Below are 16,550 nucleotides of genomic sequence, written 5' to 3'. Positions count from 1 at the left end.
TGGGTTGTCTAGATGTGCAGCCAGCTGCCTCCTCAGTGAAATTTCTGCCTCCCCATGGTCTTCCCTCTTTACTTGCATCTTTTTTCTCTAGGATTTTTTTAGCATACTTCCTGAATCTTGAATGTTCATTTTTGAGTGAACGATCCCTTTAAGGATAAAGAATACATAGCCACAAAAGGCACACACTCCAGATCAATAAATCAATAATGTTTCCACCAATCACTTCTAACATGTTTTGTTCTCCATTTATTACAGACCCTCTGAGTGACGCAAGAAAAGAACAGAAATGAAGCAATATTGATGAAACCATTTTTTGTTTAAGTTCAGATCAATTACAGCAAAACTGAAAATCAAACTTTTTTCTTATACCACTGACATCATATTTCTTCCATATGTCTGATTCTCAGTACTATACATTTTAGGAACACCTAAAATTTCCAGTAACAGGCCTCTACCACCATCTTCTTCCCATTTCACCCCGCTTTGTGCGATATCGGCAGCTTGTGATGTTGAGGGAGGCACAGGTACCATATAACTGTCCATATACAGACTGCTTTTGCCCCTGTGGGGCAAAGGCAGAGGTGGGCGAGGCAGCCGGGGTTGACATGATAAAGTAGTTGGAGCTTTGTGAGCAGGAAGACGGCTGTGAGCCCCGCTCTTGGTAAGTTTTCCATTAAAGGTAGCTGCATCCAGGACGGAGCGATGAGACAAATCTGACCTGAAAAATATGATTATCAATGACTAAGAAAAAGAAAGAGAAAATGATTTAGTGGGTAAAGAGGAGGCACAGGACTCCCAGAAGAGTATTAATACATTGCATGCACGCACTAGTACTTCGAGGTCCATTATCTTCTTGCCTTATTTCTATGCTGACCATTCACTTAGTCCATATATTACTTTGTCAATAGAAACACATTTGGGAGATTGTGGGTCCTCTGAGACTAAAGCTCTTCATTCTTAGCATAGGAAACATCTTAGTATATTTGCCATATAAGACACTTCTTTCTCACTAAAAAATAAGCTAAAACACATGAAGCTTTAAGCACTCTTTAAACAATATGTTCTTCGTTATGAAGTCAGCAAAGCAGATGTACCAGTTTAAAAGAAATGCACAAAAAGAGACATTCCCCATATGTTACACTGTCAAATATAAACCTGCTGTGAAGAGGTGTATGAATTGGTGTCAATGTGTGTTTGTGACCTTGAGTGTAGCCCACTAATCAAGAGCTGACAAGGTTCAGGAGGCCAGGCCAGAAGGTGAGATGAGCTATGCTTCACTAAATCATTTCAATCGGCCTGCAGCAAGCCAACATGAAAAATAAAGCATCCATCTGATGTGCCATATTCAATGTTGGATTAACCTTAAGCCTAATGATTATTAATGGGATCATTCCCTCAAAAATGAAAGGTCTGTCATAATTTACATACCCTCATGTTGTTTCAAACCTGTACGACTTTGTGGAACACACATTGTGGAACTATTTTGAAGAATGTTTCAACAGTCTTCGTTCATACAATGAAGGCAAATGGGGTCCAAAACAACATTGTACAGACAAAAACAAATGCCAAGACAACTTTTCCCAAAAAATATTACTATTTTTGTGAGTGTTCTACAGAACAATTAAAGTCATACAAGTGACTGGATTGAAATGGGGGTGAGTAAATAAAGACAGAATTCTACTTTTTAGGTGAACTATTTCATTAAGTCACCTACAAATCTGTGTTGTGATCAGATCTGACCCTGAAGCTTTGTTAAACTGACCATGTTTGAAGACATTATTTGATCAGTTAGATAACTAAAAGTGTATTATGCGCACTGTAATTCTAACTAATCATAGCAGCTTAGTGGTACACGTTCAAAAGTCAAGAACCAGTTGCAGCTTTAACAGCATAATTCACTATGGGCCAGATCACAGATTTACATCACTCCTGAAGTGATGTTCTTGGGATGGATGCTTTGCTCTAATGGTATCCAGAAAGCTGATTACTCAAATAGTACATTATCCTCCACTTACATCCTGGAATTGAATCTGAACGGTAAACCTTTTGATCTCAATCATCACTTTTGAGAAGCCACCACTGCTGACCTCAGATCTCTGAATTAGCATTTAATCCAACAGTGCATTCACACTGCCCTCTAGGGGTGGAGAGTTACCTGTGAAAGTCCTTGAAGTCTGCCTTGGTTGTGCTACGGGCTGGTTCTTGCATGAACGCCTGGGCTGTTTCCAGCTGTCGGTACAGTGCCTGAGTAAAATCAAGAGAAGTGTGAGTCATTCCATCAGCCCAGAAGCTCGGGTGGAGATAAAACAGCCGGAGTGCTGCTGAATCCTCATAGCTGTGAGAGTCATCCATTAAGATACTTTGCATGAATTAGCATTTCTTAATATTGATGTTTGAAATTCTCTCGTCCACACCATTTTTAAAATACATTTCGATTCTACACTCTCCAAAAAAGCTCCTTAAGCCCACTTATAGGGCACAGTTAAAGGAATATTCTGGAGCTGATATAAATTAAAGGGAAAGTTCACTCAAGAATCCAAATTTTGTCATTATTGACTTTATGTTGTTCCAAACCTTTATGACTCCCTCTCTTCAATGGGACACAAAAGAAGATATTTAGAAAATTGTCTCAGAATTCTCCATACAGTGGAAATCAAAGATCACCAAAACACCAAGGTTCTTCAATATATTATTTTGTTTCACATAAGAAAGTAAGTCATCCAGGATTGGAAAAACATGAGAGAGAGAAACTTATGCCAGAATGATACATTTTTTTTGGCAAACTATCCCTTTAGGCTCACTTGACAGCATTTGTAGCTTAATACTGATTACCATCAGTACTAATAACGTTCATAAATATTTTTTTTAAATAAAGCTAAATTTTAGATTGCAGTGGCACACTTACAATGGAATTGAATGGAGCCATTTTTGGAGGAATTAAAACAGACATGCTTCTAAATTTTATAAAAGAACTAAAATAATTAATTTTCCTGTTAAATCTTGTGCATTATTTAAGCTGTAAAGCTCTAAGTCATTTTAGCCTTTGTGTTCATGCTGATGAAGTTGTAAAATTGGACACAACTTTACACAGAAAAGTTATTAAGTGATTGCTAATGTTTTCACACTAACATCATGTTACGATGCATATTGTTTACAGCATATGATATACTTTTGAAACAGTGTGTATTTCAATGTTTAAGTATTGACAGAAATCACTTTCATTGTAAGTGCTTCACTGTGACCCAGATTTGAGCTTTTTTAAAAGAAAGAGATGGACAAGTGTAAAAACTTCACCAGGGCTTATAATGATCAGCTTTTTCATCTCACCTGTATCTTTCTATAGTGTTCACCAAGAGGTGCACATGCTGCTAATTGACCTCTGTACTGGTCCTGCATTTCACTTATGGGGTTAGAGACCACTCGCACCGTTGGATGATCTCTGAGCTGCAGAGGATCAAACATAATGACAAAAGTGTATATACAGTAAAAAAAAAGGATATTCTCCAAAGAAAAACTATCTTTTACACACACACACACACACAGATCTCACCCTCTGGGCCAGATCAGCGAGGAATTGTGTGGTCCAGTGCGGAGGGGCTTTAGAGTGAATTTCATTGTACAGAGGTCCATTTAGTGGCTTTCGATCATGCTCAGTGTGTGAGGTGAGAGAGAAGTGAGCAGAGGCCGGCACTCTGTTCTGACGCTGGAGAACTGGAGGAAGAGGGGCATTCTGGCAGTGACAAGAAGATGCTTGAAGGTATCTAGCTGCTATATTTGTTGGTAACACATCTTGTTTCTTCAGGTCTTTCATGCTCAGTACATTTACTGTCTATGTTCAGTAAAGTTACACATGGTATAAAAACTCTAATTAACAACAACACCAACCCCCATACTAATAGTTTCTGACAAAGTGTAATTCTTATTCTACAATTATTGTTTTGTAAATGTAAATGTAGTTAATTTAGGCGTTTAAAAATACGAAATTCTTTGTTATTTGGTTCAGTTTCCTTTTTGGTCAAAGTAATGTTAGCCTAGGTTAGTTGCTAAAATAGCAAGCTACCAGCTTAACAGTCACAACAACAACTGCTGTAACTATGGTTACCATAATTTTGTATATCTTAATAAACCGACAGGTGGTGACCCTTACCTTGCATGTTTTTAAATAAAACGGAGAAGGCTGCAAATACATATGTCCAATATTTGTGCTAGTTTTGACCTTTCGTCTGTGGTTATCCATTTGATTTATCCACAAAACTGAAAATAAACAATCAAATAGTCGAAAATTAGACAAGTGGCAGATTACTGAAAAGACCCTTGATGTGTTTAGTCACAGATAACCCATCATCACTCGGAATGGAGTCTGTTTAGTTTATGTGCTGCTATGGAAACGAACGCGCGTCCTTTAGCGGTCAGAGAAAATATTGCGCGAAGAATAAACGGTAAAACAGTCCTCGATCATATGCGTGCTTCATTTTTGAAGAAAAAGCGGAAACGATAAAATAAAGCAAAAAAATAAATAAAACTAAAAATTATGACAGTAATTTCTATCACTATTAGGATACTACGATGAAAAGATTTTAAAATGCATATTTTCATTTGGGTTTTCTTTCTTTTATGACAGAGGTTAACATTCGGGAGGTTCATAACATTAAATGTGAATTTTAAAAAATCTATTAAAACAAGTTCTGTGCCAGTCAAATTTCACTCCAAAATCAACAGAAAGAATTTTTGTGACCATTCCGATTTTTTTATGACAATTAATCACAGTTAAACTTTCATAAACCATAATGCAAAACAAATACTCACTCTCATATAAAATAAATGCTATATCATTTAAATTAAGTATTAATAGAGAGACATACATACATACACACACACATACATACAAACAATGGGACTACAGCGGGAATTTTCATAAATCAAAATCAATTTCATAAAAATGTCAATGCAATTTTATTTTTAATATTTGTCATGGGTGATTTTCATGAGTACCCCATTGACAAAGGAGCCATTTCTACCCAATATATTTTCAGCTTATGGTGAATTTGGTCTCTCCAATCCTGAATGTATCCTGAACCAAGTACGGTATTTTGTCCAAACTATGATTACCATAGTTAACATTTATAAACAACTGACATAGGGCATAAATTAACTCACCAGACTATTAAATTACATTGTTGATTAAAATGTATGAATTAATATATAAATAAACAAAAACAATTCAAGCATTGAACATAGGCACTATGACTGGCAGCACAAAGCCACTCATAGCAGCACACTTTCATGACAACCCTATTTGAGTATGGCGTGCTTAGAACAGAGCAATCAGTTCATTCAGGAAGTGTCTTTTGGACTAACAGTGTTTGTCCTCCTGATGTAGTTCTCACAGAGTGGAACACATGAGACTAGAATACTTATACTGTAAATGTGATGCATAGCTTTAACTCTATTGTCAATGCATGTTTTCTGAAACACTGACTCGATAAGTGAGTGAATGAATAATGGTCTAAGTAGAAACCATCAGGCCATTCAGTTCATCAATAATGAATATAATACAGCAAAAATACAGCAAATTCATCAATACAGCAAAAGAAACACATTTTGTCCTACAACACATACTACGTGCTATTTGCACCCTCTAGGCAATTGTTAAAGCTCTCTTCTGTGTTCACACACACACACACACACACACACACACACACACACACACACACACACACACACACACACACACACACACACACACACACACACACACACACACACACACACACACACACACACACACACACACAGGTTCAACAGGTGCAGGTTCCACACAAGAATACAATAGAAAATCAGATTCAAGACAGACCAGATGCACTATGCAGTCTCTCCCTCTGCATGGCCAGGGAAAATAGTATATTTTAGGTCTACATGTTTTGAGATCGTTCTCACTAACATAAATATCTAAGGGTAGTCTACACTGATCTCCCCAGGGTCTTCTGTCATCCTACAGGAGCAGAAAGGGTGGGAGAATGGATCAGCAGGCCAGTCAGAAGTAAAGACTGGTTAACCCCTGGACTCCAAAGACCTGTTGGTGAAAAGACCATGATGGGGAAATGTTCAAATAGATACAGACAGTTCTATATACAGAAAAACAAGTTCACACAGAACGTGTTTTTCCATTCCACGGCGCTACTTTTCCATTATTTTTCTATGTAAAAGCGATTGACGGTCATGTTTGACTGTTTCACTCGTGTCTTTTGCAGCTTCTTGCGTATGACACGCCGTTCTAAAAATGTGGCGCTCAAGTTAAAGTAAGTTCAACTTTTAAAAGACACACATCGGACCTTGCGGTTTTCCCCCATTCCACTGCAAGAGTCTCGCGTTTTTGCTTTGTTCTGTGTGAACAAGCCCATAGGCTACTTGGATGTTCAATAGCATGTCCCGTGTTTTATTAAAAACATTTAAATTGCCAGAGGACATGCCATTTTTTATTTAATTTAATTATTTTAGCAGTCTGTTGTATACATATAGTCTACTGTAATACAAAGAAATATGATGGTGATGTTATATTCAAAAAATAATAAAAAATACGAAGGTCTGCACATCCCAAACAGCCTGATTGGACTCTGGTGCAGGACCACAAAACATTGAAAAAAGTTTGCACACTGAAAAAAGCAGCTTCAAACTAATTTTTATAAATGTGATTTTATAAACTAATTTTATAAATAAATCAAATAAATACTGTTCTTCTGAACTCGCTATTCATCAAAGAATCCTGAGAAAAATGTATCATAAAACTATTAAGCAGCACAACTTTTTTCAGCATTGATAATAATAAGAAATGTTACTTGAGCATAAATATTAGAATGATTTCTAAAGGATCATTTAACACTGAAGACTGAAATAAATTAATAAAATAAATTAATAAAATAACTTTGCTATCACATAAATAAATAAAATTTTAAAATATATCAAATTAGAAGAGTTTTTTTCAAATTGTAATAATATTTCACAATATTACTGTTTTTAAAGTAATATTTATCAAATAAATGCAGCCCTGGTGAGCATCAGAGACTTCTGAACAACTTTTGAACATTAGCGTAAAGTAGCTTACTTTTAAAGAAACAAAAATGTCCTCCGATTACTAATCGGCTGGAGAAAATGAGGAAAAAGAAAGAACCACAGGGAAAAAAAGGAAAGGAAAAGAAAGTGATAAAGTCACACTCACGAGTAGCTGGTATGTTGCTGGCGTCTCCTGGCACTTCTCATCTTCTCAAACCTGGCTTCCATCTCTTCTAGGACTTTAGGGGTGTAACGCACCACCAGCTTCACTGAACCCTGAGCTGCCTTTAGCAGCTCCACAGCTTTCTCATGGTGTTCTCCCTCCACACTCTACACACATCGATAAAGAAATAAAGGACATTTTCAAGTCTGCAAGCATGTTAACGTTATTGTGGCAAACCACAGCTTCTGAAATCAAAGCCATGGTCACATGCAAAAATATAGCTGCTAAATTATACATCTCCAAAACACACTGTCCCAACATACCACTCCATTAACAGAGAGCAGCTGATCTCCTCTCTTCAGGCCACCCTGTCGGTCAGCAACACCTCCTGGGATGACCCTGGAGATGTAGATGGGAGAGTTTTGTTCTTTTCCCCCCATGATGTTGAACCCGAGCCCCTCGTCTGTTTTAGGGAGTTCAACCACTCTTGGGTGTGCATGGCCTTCACTGGCTGCGAACGCTGCTACTGTGGCCTGAAAAAAAAAAGATGATAAAAGAAGTGTTTCCTTCAGTGTATTATGATCATTCTTGATTTAACTTGGTGGCAAGTTTTTGGTAAAAAGTTACCTTGGCAGTGGCTTGTGCTCGGACCTCGGGCCCACCTATAATGTCCAGGGTATCATAAAGCTGCTCGTAGACCTAAAAAAGGGCATTTCAACTATATCGTGAGAAAGTATTTTGTAGTTTACAGTGAGTTTGTAAAAGTTCATAATTAATAATATTAACAAAATACTTTAGAAACTGCTTTGCAGATCATTATTTAACGAACATTTAAATACCAGACATTTCCTGAAACTTTGATATTTTCATGTGCATACATTATGGGATGTACACAGACTACTGATGTGTTAAACATTTAATAATGATTGTTAATGACTTCATAAGGGGTAATCATGTACAATTAGTTGGTCACAATTGCAAAATAAACCCCCAAATTATGCCACAAACCTTTCTGCTTCACAACAGGATCTTGATCATCCAGTGGGGGCTTATTTTGTGACAATGACCATGTGACTCTTCATTATCTAGCTTATTACATGGCTGTTGATTACCAAATAAATAAATGGACATTAACTATTGATTTTAGCTTTAATTATATAAAAGAAAAAAATACATCACGGTGATATGAGAGACATGAATCTAGCACATCTACACTGTGATGCCATTGAAAAACCATTTTTGGCTCCCCAAAGAACCTTTCAGTTAAAGGTTCAGTTTAAAGAACCATTTTTTTCTTAGCTTGAAGAACATTATAACTATCTGAAGAATCTTTTTTTTTTCAAACTATAAATAACCTTTTGTGGAATGGAAAGGTTCCATGAATGTTAAAGGTGCAGTAAGCGATTTCTGAGAAGCGCTGTTGGTATTTGAAATCACCAAAACAAACACAACCATACCCAACATGATCACACCCCATCACCCTATCTTGATAGCTCTGCTCCCGAATTCACAACACAATATGCAGCACAGGCAACTCCACCCTCGTAGGGATGGGTACCGAAACCCGGTATTAAACGGGCCCCGGGGCTGAATTTTGAAAGACCGCTGTATCGATAACCTCGGACGTTATCGGTTCTGCTGTCGGTACTGGAGAAATTAAGAAAATATACGTAGGCTACTATTTATTATTGCTATAAAGACGTTATCTTGAATATGTTTATCTCGCCAGCCATTTTTACATATAATAATATTAAACCATTTGTCTATTATGCAGTTTTGCTATTTGCTGTCCAGAAGAGAGAGAGAGCGACCTCTCACTCGGAGCCACAGCGCGCACGACACGACAGATCCTGCTTAATGAGTGACAATGAGGACAGAACTATAAATTCAAACGTGGTTACACTTTAGATCTGGGATACTATCCTATTTTATTTTAGATTTTGTCTTCCAAAGATTTTAAAAAGAAGAAATTTGATATAAAACCATTACAAACTAGACGCATTCTCAGAATTCTAGAATGATTCTGTATAGCGCAACTTCCTTCCCTTCACAGCGGTGCGCTGTCATTTCGTCCTAAAACCCAAACGTACCATCAGAATCAGCACGATTGGTGATTATTGTAAATTGTAGTCTCTACTGTTGCTAAACGTGTTTGATCATAAAAAGAGCTATTAAAAGCACAAAAATATGCGCAAGAGACGGTTAAGGCGGCGCGCGGTCCGAAACGGACTGCAACGAGACAAGAAAAGTATACTTAAAGGGATAGTTCACCCAAAAATTTTTGTTTGTTTTTGCGAACAAAAAGTATTTTTGTCGGTTGATAAACTTAAGATTGAGTCACTGTAGTCACTTGGACTATTTTAACAATGTCTTTAATAACTTTTAGCGGCCGGCAAGTTTCAATCCCTTAGAAGCCTATGGAGGAGTGATCAAGCTCTCAGATTGTTCCGAAGACGAACGAAGGTCTTACGGGGTTGGAACAACATGAGGGTGAGTAAATACTGACAGAATTTTCATTTTTAGGTGAACTATCCCTTTAAGTTTGGGCTTCGTGTGCGCATCTAAACTATCAAATATACACAAAAAATATGTCAAAATGACCAGCTCTGAGATTCACTTAAACACACGTTAAGTCTTAAATGGACGTAAATAGTTGGGAGAAAAGTATGGTGCATCCGTCGCCTATTAGATCTGCACTCGGTCTTAAAGGGGAAGCAGTCTAATAAACCTGCTGACGATTGAGCCATTAATGCGAATCAAACAAAAAAAAAGCAGAGAAAATCACACACAGCTCACAACTTTAGCTTTAATAAGCATTAATCTATCTATGATAAACTATACAGTGTTATTTTACATTTGATTACTAAATTAGATTTCTTTTCAGACAGAAACCCTTACCTGAAAAGTAATGTTAGTAGACCTTCCTGAAATTAAAGCACTGTTTATATAATTTGTATCTTTGTTTAATTGTATTCTTTTTTTGATCATGTGTTTGTACTTGTTTTTGTACTCCTATCTTATGTATATAAAAGCCTGCACACTGCTGCATAATAAATATATATTTTATTCGTTTTGTTAAGGCATAGCTTTTTCTTTTGCTATAGATATTTTACATTTCAAAATATAAAGCAATGTTAATTATATTCTTAATTCTTACCGTTAAAGTACTGGATCGATAAGCAGTATCGGTAAGAGTTTGCCTGGATGCCAGCCGAACTTAGCCCCGCCCACAACATTTGAGGATGGGAAGTTCAGTCTGGACTTGATCTGTTGTGAAGCAAGTATGCCCGAACCAAAGCTGTTCGGACCAATCAAAATGTCAGGGCGGGCTTTATAAGATGATGGACAGATGATCAACAATAACGTAATTATCCACGTCACGAGCGCTTGGGTTGAATTCGTTTAAAACAAAGATTGGCTGCGGCTGGATAATTTAGATGTGTAGATTCAGCCATCGCGTCTGTTATAGAAGATGTAGACAGCGCATTCATGTTAAAAGAGGAACAGAGAACCGCGATCAAGGCATTTGTCTATCCAATTGAGTGCAGAGGCATTTTCTTTCCTGGTTCGGTTGAAACACGCCCCATAATCATAGCCCAGTGGAGCAGTATCAGACTCACATTCTGACTAGAATCTGAGTATGACAACGTCAGGCTAGGTAAGAGTAGTAATACTGTTAAAACCTTAACGATACCCATCCTCATGAGTGTATACGCCCATTACTGCTGATTGGCTACAAGTGTGTAATGGTGCTCGGTCCGATCCACTTTCAACAGCATTTCTCAGAAATCACTTACTGCACTTTTAAATGTCCTTCATAGAACCATTGATGCCAATAAAGAACCCCTTTATTTTAAAGAGCTTGTGTATAATATTAGTTTCTTGGAACAATGGTCTATACTGGTACACATTTTAGTGTTCTTAGAAGAATATTTGACATAATACCATTTTTGAACAATCAGAATCAAGAGCCATGTAAGTTTTATCAGTTAATTCCAATTTAAAATTTGTGTAGAAGGCTAATTTTAGTTGAGAAATCAACCAATGCAGACACACAGATCAAAACCTTGTCTTCCTATAAGACATTTCTCTCTCAGCTACGCAAAGAGCAGGACATCAGAGGGACATGTGAAAACTGAATAAATCTGAAAAGGGTAAATATCTGTTTTATCCTTGTGAACAGAATGGGCTCCTGGCATAGGAACAGATTACCGCAAGTCAAGCAGTGAGACATGGAGGCTGAAGTGAGATGCAGTCTCAAAAAGACAGGAAAGTGAGTCATTCAGGAGGAGGAACAGTGCAGCACAATACTTTCTATGAGAAACGACCATATATGTGTGGGGGTGGAAAGGGACCCGTGTTGTCCTGTGTTATGTGGTGACAATTTCAACATTCCAAACCTTCATTTTAACCTAACTACTTGTGTTCCATTAGTGTTCTGTGAAATCAGCACAAAACAATAGGTAAAAATTTAGTAAATATTTCTCACTGTTTTTTAATGAAGGTAATTTGTTCCAACAGAAAGCAAGAGAATTCAAGAAACAGTTATGAATAGAAGCAAATTCACAGAGTCAATTGTCCTCATGTTTGAAGGACTGAAGTAGCCTTTACCTCTCGGATGGCAGCACAGAACTTGCTCTGTAGAACTCTCTGTAGAGCCTGAAGTTTGGGAGGAGGAAGCTCACCGCTTCTCTGAAGCCTGTCCAACAGTTCTATCACTCTGCAAACATCTGGAGAGAAATAAACCATTACAGAAATATGCATAAAAAAACCTACTTGCTAACAAAGTTAACCTGGGATTGAAAGCCAACTAGTCATGGAAAGGTCTGGTTATTATGAAACTATTAATCTGCTGATTTTTTTCTACCATATTTTTAAGTAATGATGCTTTAAACCCTTCAGACCTGATTGTTTTTCCACTGAGCAAATTTTTTTTATCCATTTTAAATTTGCTCTTCTCCAGTGTAAAAATTAGTTTTTTTATTTAAACTCATTTTTTATTAGATTTTTTTCATGTACTCTACAATGGACACAAGGACTGAAGCAACAAAAAATATATATATATTTTAACCCTACAGTACTTATAAACTAGAGTTTAAACACAGCATGTGAACTAGCATTTAAAGACACCTGTGGTGAAAATCAAGCTTTTAATGTTGTTTATATGTTTATGTAGTGTTTTAATATGCTTTAAGACAAAACATGAGCAAAGTAATGTCAACACCATTGTGGAGTATTTTCTCCTTAAAACTGCAGTGAACCAAAGACAGTTTCAAAAACGTGGTTTGAAATCGCTGGTGTTTCTGACATCACAGACTACCTTGTGACAGGGCTTTAGCATATCATCATTACTGTGCTGCGAAGCAGTGGAGTCTCAAGGGAAGCCAGGTTATCCTGGTATATTTTTCTATTGATAAGAAAAATCATGTACATTTAGCAATATAGTGGGTGAATTATGTATATGATGTATATTACGATGTTATGATGAACTATATTCCTTTCTACACTGACGTTCTGAGTTGTTCAAAGCGTTTATAAGGATGCTGGTTTTTGAAGGCAGCTGTCTGAGTCTGAGATGGTGAACGGTAACATGGTTTGTGTATCATAAGCAACACATTATTGACTGTTTGATAACGTACTCAAGCATAAGGCTCATCATATTAATTGGTGTCTGATGTCGTAAAGAGAGATACCATTGTGCAGCGTTTACTTTAGTGAAGTTGACTGAGTGGATCTCTGAGCTGCTATGAGTGAGTGGAAGCGGGGCTCATTTGAAATAAACGCAATAAAAATGCAGAAAAAAAGTTGATACGATGAAGTCCCAAAAAACTTGTTTGATTCTTTTTGTTTGTTGTAGTGGGTTAATTAGAGTATGTGTCCATGTCTGTGGGCGTTTGTTGGTGTATTTGTGTGTACTTGCTGGTTTTGATAAACATATCAACAACAACCTTTATTTATAAAGCACATTTAACACAATACAAATTGATCCAAAGTGCTGTACATAGTGCATAGCAGAACTACGCTATAAAAACAATTACAAGTTTCCAAAAGCTAAAGAATAAAAATGTGTTTTCAGAGTAGATTTAAAAATATCCAATGAAGGAGCAGACCTCCCATGATAAGGAAGATCATTCCAAAGCTTAGGCCCAGCGACAGAAAAAGCCCGATCACCTTTTAATTTGTAGCGACATCATGACACATTTAAAAGCAAGTGATTTGAAGATCTAAGTGCCCTAGCAGGACAGTATGGCACAATAAGATCACAAATGTACCGTGGTGCACAGCCAGACAACGCCTTATATACAAACATAAGGATCTTAAAATCAACTCTAAACTTAATGGGAAGCCAGTGAAGGGAGGCCAAAACAGGAGAAATATGATCCCTCTTTCTAGACCCAGTCAAAAGTCGTGCAGCCGCATTTTTAACAATTTGTAATCGCGATAATGTAGATTGAGGAAGACCACAATAAAGAGAGTTGCAATAGTCTAATCGTGATGTTACAAATGCATGAATTGCAACTTCCAAATCTTTGCTTGAAAGAACATTCTTCGATTTTGCAAGTGATCTTAAATGGAAAAAGCTTCCTCTAATAACAGCACTAATTTGTTTGTCGAAAAATAGTGAAGAGTCAAAGATCACTCCAAGGTTTTTGATTTGTTTGCATACTTTTGTTGAAAGAGGACCTAACTGGGCTTTCAGAGCAAGAATGGAATCTGTCGGACAGCCCAGAATTAAAACCTCTGTTTTATCCTCATTTAACTGCAGAAAATTATTTGTCATCCACCTATTAATATCAACTACACATTCTAATAACACATCAAATGAAGCAGTGTTGTCAAGCCTTACTGGAAGGTAAAGCTGAGAATCATCTGCATAGCAGAGATATGAAATGTTATACTTCTGAAAAATGAGGGCCAAGGGGAGCATATAAAGAGAAAACAATAAAGGTCCCAAAATAGATCCCTGGGGCACACCAAATAAAACAGGCGCAGATGACGAGGAACAATTTCCTAAATTTACAGAAAAAGTCCTCTTTTCGAGGTAGGAAGCAAACCATTGTAATACAGTGCCCTTGACACCCACCATATATTCTAGCCGTTCAAGAAGAATGTTGTGGTCGATGGTATCAAATGCAGCGCTCAGGTCTAACAAAACCAGCACAACACAAGAGCCTGAATCTAAAGCAAGCAAGATACCATTCGTTACCCTCAACAAAGCTGACTCAGTACTATGTAATGACCTAAAGCCAGATTGGAACATGTCCAAAATATTAAAAGAATTCAAATAAAACTGGAGCTGTGAAAAAACGACTTTCTCTAAAAGCTTAGAGATAAAAGGTAGTTTAGAGATTGGTCGATAATTACTGCACATTTCTGGATCAAGTTGAGGTTTTTTCAACATAGGATGCACAATTGCATGTTTAAAACTAGCTGGAACGACACCGTTGGCTAAAGAGCTGTTTATGATGGCAGTTACCATATGACTAATGGTAGAAAAAACATCCTTAAAAAGACGAGCCGGGATTATATCTAATTTAGAACCAGAACACTTCATGGCAGAGATTATATCAGCTAGCTGAGTTGGAGAGACAGGTTTAAAGTTTGACAGGCAACTCATAGGACAGGGCAGTTGTAAATGACATGGTTCAGAGGGAACAATGGAGCTTCTAATATCATACATTTTTTGAGTGAAATGTTTTAAAAAAACATATGATTGTGTTATATAGCATCAAGGCATCAGTGTGTTGAGTGCGTGTGTTGCTGTGCATTCCCTCATTTCACATTTGCTGTTTTTCACTAAAACTCATGAAAAACTGAATGACAGTTTATGGTTACAACATTGAAGTCATAAATTCATATAAATAAAATTAATTCATTTTATTAAAACCCAAATGTCCATTGCGATAGACATTAAAAAATCCTGTGTTCTACAGCGCTGAATGACCTTCAAATTAATTATTTATACTGAATATAATCACTTGATACTATTACGATTATAACAGGTGCAAGCTGAAGATGGTCCTCCACCTCCGGCCACGCAGGTCTTGTGTGATGCCTGAATTTCAATCATATTAAAGGGTTAGTTCACCCATAAATGAAAATTCTGTCATTAATTACTCACCATCATGTCGTTCCAAACCCATAAGAATTTCACCTTCACAAACAAAAGAAGATATTTTTGATGAAATGTGAGAGCTTTCTATTCTTCCCCTCAATAGACAGCTACACAACTAGCACTTTGACGCTTCAAAAAGTTCCTAAAGAGATCGTATAACTAATCCATATGAATCGAGCAGTTTGGTCCAAAATTTTCTGAAGAGACTCAACCACTTTATATGAGCAACAACAGATGGAATTTAGGCTTTTATTCACATATAAATATTTGTGTTCCGAAGAATGAAAGTCATATGGGTGAGGAACAGGCTGTAAAAAAAGATTTGGAAGGACATGAGGGTGAGTAATATGACAGATTCTTTTTTTGTGTGTGTGAACTAACCCTTTAACTTTTGGGTCATTCTTTCATTGATTGGTTGACCAGGCAGTACTCATTATAAAAACAATTTTATTGGTAAACCAAAAACCATGTGATGTCCATTTCAATGGTCGCAGGTTCTTAAGGGCAGTTTTTAATAAATTGACTAAAAACGCCCGCGGTATATACGTAGCCTACTACTGCATTCTATTGATAACCGAGGGGAAAAGACACGAATCAACGGTGGAAGATGTTGGATAGAAAAGAGAACATACACCCGTATACAAAGTAAAAATGAACACGCATGCCAATTAGATCAGGGAAATTACTTTCTGCTATATGCTTCCATATGCACAGATGTGACATTTACTTGTAAATGAATCGGTTTTACTTAATGAATTTCAATCATAAAACTAACCACCACATAGATTCGTTCACATTATGCCCCGCTTAGTAATGCTGCCTGATTAACAGACAGAAGAACCTGTCAGTTCATTGGCTAAGCTATCTGCCATAGCATTTTCCAAATCCTACTGGTCTGTTGGGATATAATAAATAGGACGAAGTAAACTACCTCTTTCCAAGCAGAGCGGTTCCGTCATCGCCGCCATGTCCACATCTTTCCCCGTATGATAATACGATGACATCATGAAGATAGTCTGCTGCAGTGGAGGACTGAAGCGTTTCACCAGAAGTAAAATTGTTATAAATTAGAATATAACGTTTTGGATCAGATGGAACGGATTTTCAATTGTAAGAATCAATCGTATCTGTGCTGCAGCTCCAGTGAAAGCGTAGATGCTTCAGCTTATGTGGAGAGATGCGCGAAGAGTCTTTGCACTCGACTCGTCACTGGCAGCCGCT

The 16,550-nt window shown here is 37.1% G+C and overlaps 2 protein-coding genes across 3 annotated transcripts; both read right to left on the bottom strand.

Annotated features, from left to right (window-relative positions):
• Positions 1 to 297: 297 nt before the first annotated feature.
• saxo3 (stabilizer of axonemal microtubules 3) lies at positions 298 to 4,378 on the bottom strand. Of its 2 annotated transcripts, none has more exons than XM_077212744.1 (5): positions 4,148 to 4,378; positions 3,551 to 3,730; positions 3,328 to 3,444; positions 2,156 to 2,244; positions 298 to 718 (listed from the first exon to the last, which is right to left on the bottom strand). In XM_077212744.1, exons 1-5 carry the CDS (start codon positions 4,235 to 4,237, stop codon positions 364 to 366), a joined length of 831 nt encoding a protein of 276 aa, XP_077068859.1. In that variant the 5' UTR covers positions 4,238 to 4,378; the 3' UTR covers positions 298 to 363. The 2 variants fall into 2 exon arrangements, with proteins under 2 accessions (XP_077068859.1, XP_077068860.1); XM_077212745.1 differs by having other exon boundaries at positions 3,551 to 3,711; positions 4,148 to 4,261.
• Positions 4,379 to 4,725: 347 nt separating this feature from the next.
• lin7b (lin-7 homolog B (C. elegans)) lies at positions 4,726 to 16,547 on the bottom strand. Its single transcript, XM_077213852.1, has 6 exons — positions 16,261 to 16,547; positions 11,825 to 11,943; positions 7,841 to 7,912; positions 7,537 to 7,746; positions 7,217 to 7,380; positions 4,726 to 6,073 (listed from the first exon to the last, which is right to left on the bottom strand). The coding sequence occupies exons 1-6, from the start codon at positions 16,334 to 16,336 to the stop codon at positions 6,052 to 6,054; spliced, it is 663 nt and encodes a 220-aa protein (XP_077069967.1). The 5' UTR covers positions 16,337 to 16,547; the 3' UTR covers positions 4,726 to 6,051.
• Positions 16,548 to 16,550: the final 3 nt, after the last annotated feature.

This window comes from Siphateles boraxobius, unplaced genomic scaffold (assembly GCF_051911475.1).
Source record: "Siphateles boraxobius isolate OS27281-9 unplaced genomic scaffold, OSU_SipBor_1 66, whole genome shotgun sequence".
Classification (NCBI taxonomy): Eukaryota; Metazoa; Chordata; class Actinopteri; order Cypriniformes; family Leuciscidae; genus Siphateles; species Siphateles boraxobius.
Note: the sequence above shows the minus strand (reverse complement) of the source record. Positions and strands in the feature narration are given on the sequence as shown.

Excerpts from the sequence above, each read along its gene's own strand:
- saxo3 (XM_077212744.1), bottom strand. The coding sequence starts at position 4,237 with ATGGATAACCACAGACGAAAGGTCAAAACTAGCACAAATATTGGACAT. Across the intron at positions 3,445-3,550 it reads TCGCTGATCTGGCCCAGAGG|CTCAGAGATCATCCAACGGT; the intron begins GTGAGATCTGTG and ends GATCCTCTGCAG. Across the intron at positions 2,245-3,327 it reads AACACTATAGAAAGATACAG|GCACTGTACCGACAGCTGGA; the intron begins GTGAGATGAAAA and ends GATTTTACTCAG.
- lin7b (XM_077213852.1), bottom strand. The coding sequence starts at position 16,336 with ATGATGTCATCGTATTATCATACGGGGAAAGATGTGGACATGGCGGCG. Across the intron at positions 11,944-16,260 it reads ACCGCTCTGCTTGGAAAGAG|ATGTTTGCAGAGTGATAGAA; the intron begins GTAGTTTACTTC and ends ATTTCTCTCCAG. Across the intron at positions 7,381-7,536 it reads TGCTCTCTGTTAATGGAGTG|AGTGTGGAGGGAGAACACCA; the intron begins GTATGTTGGGAC and ends CGATGTGTGTAG.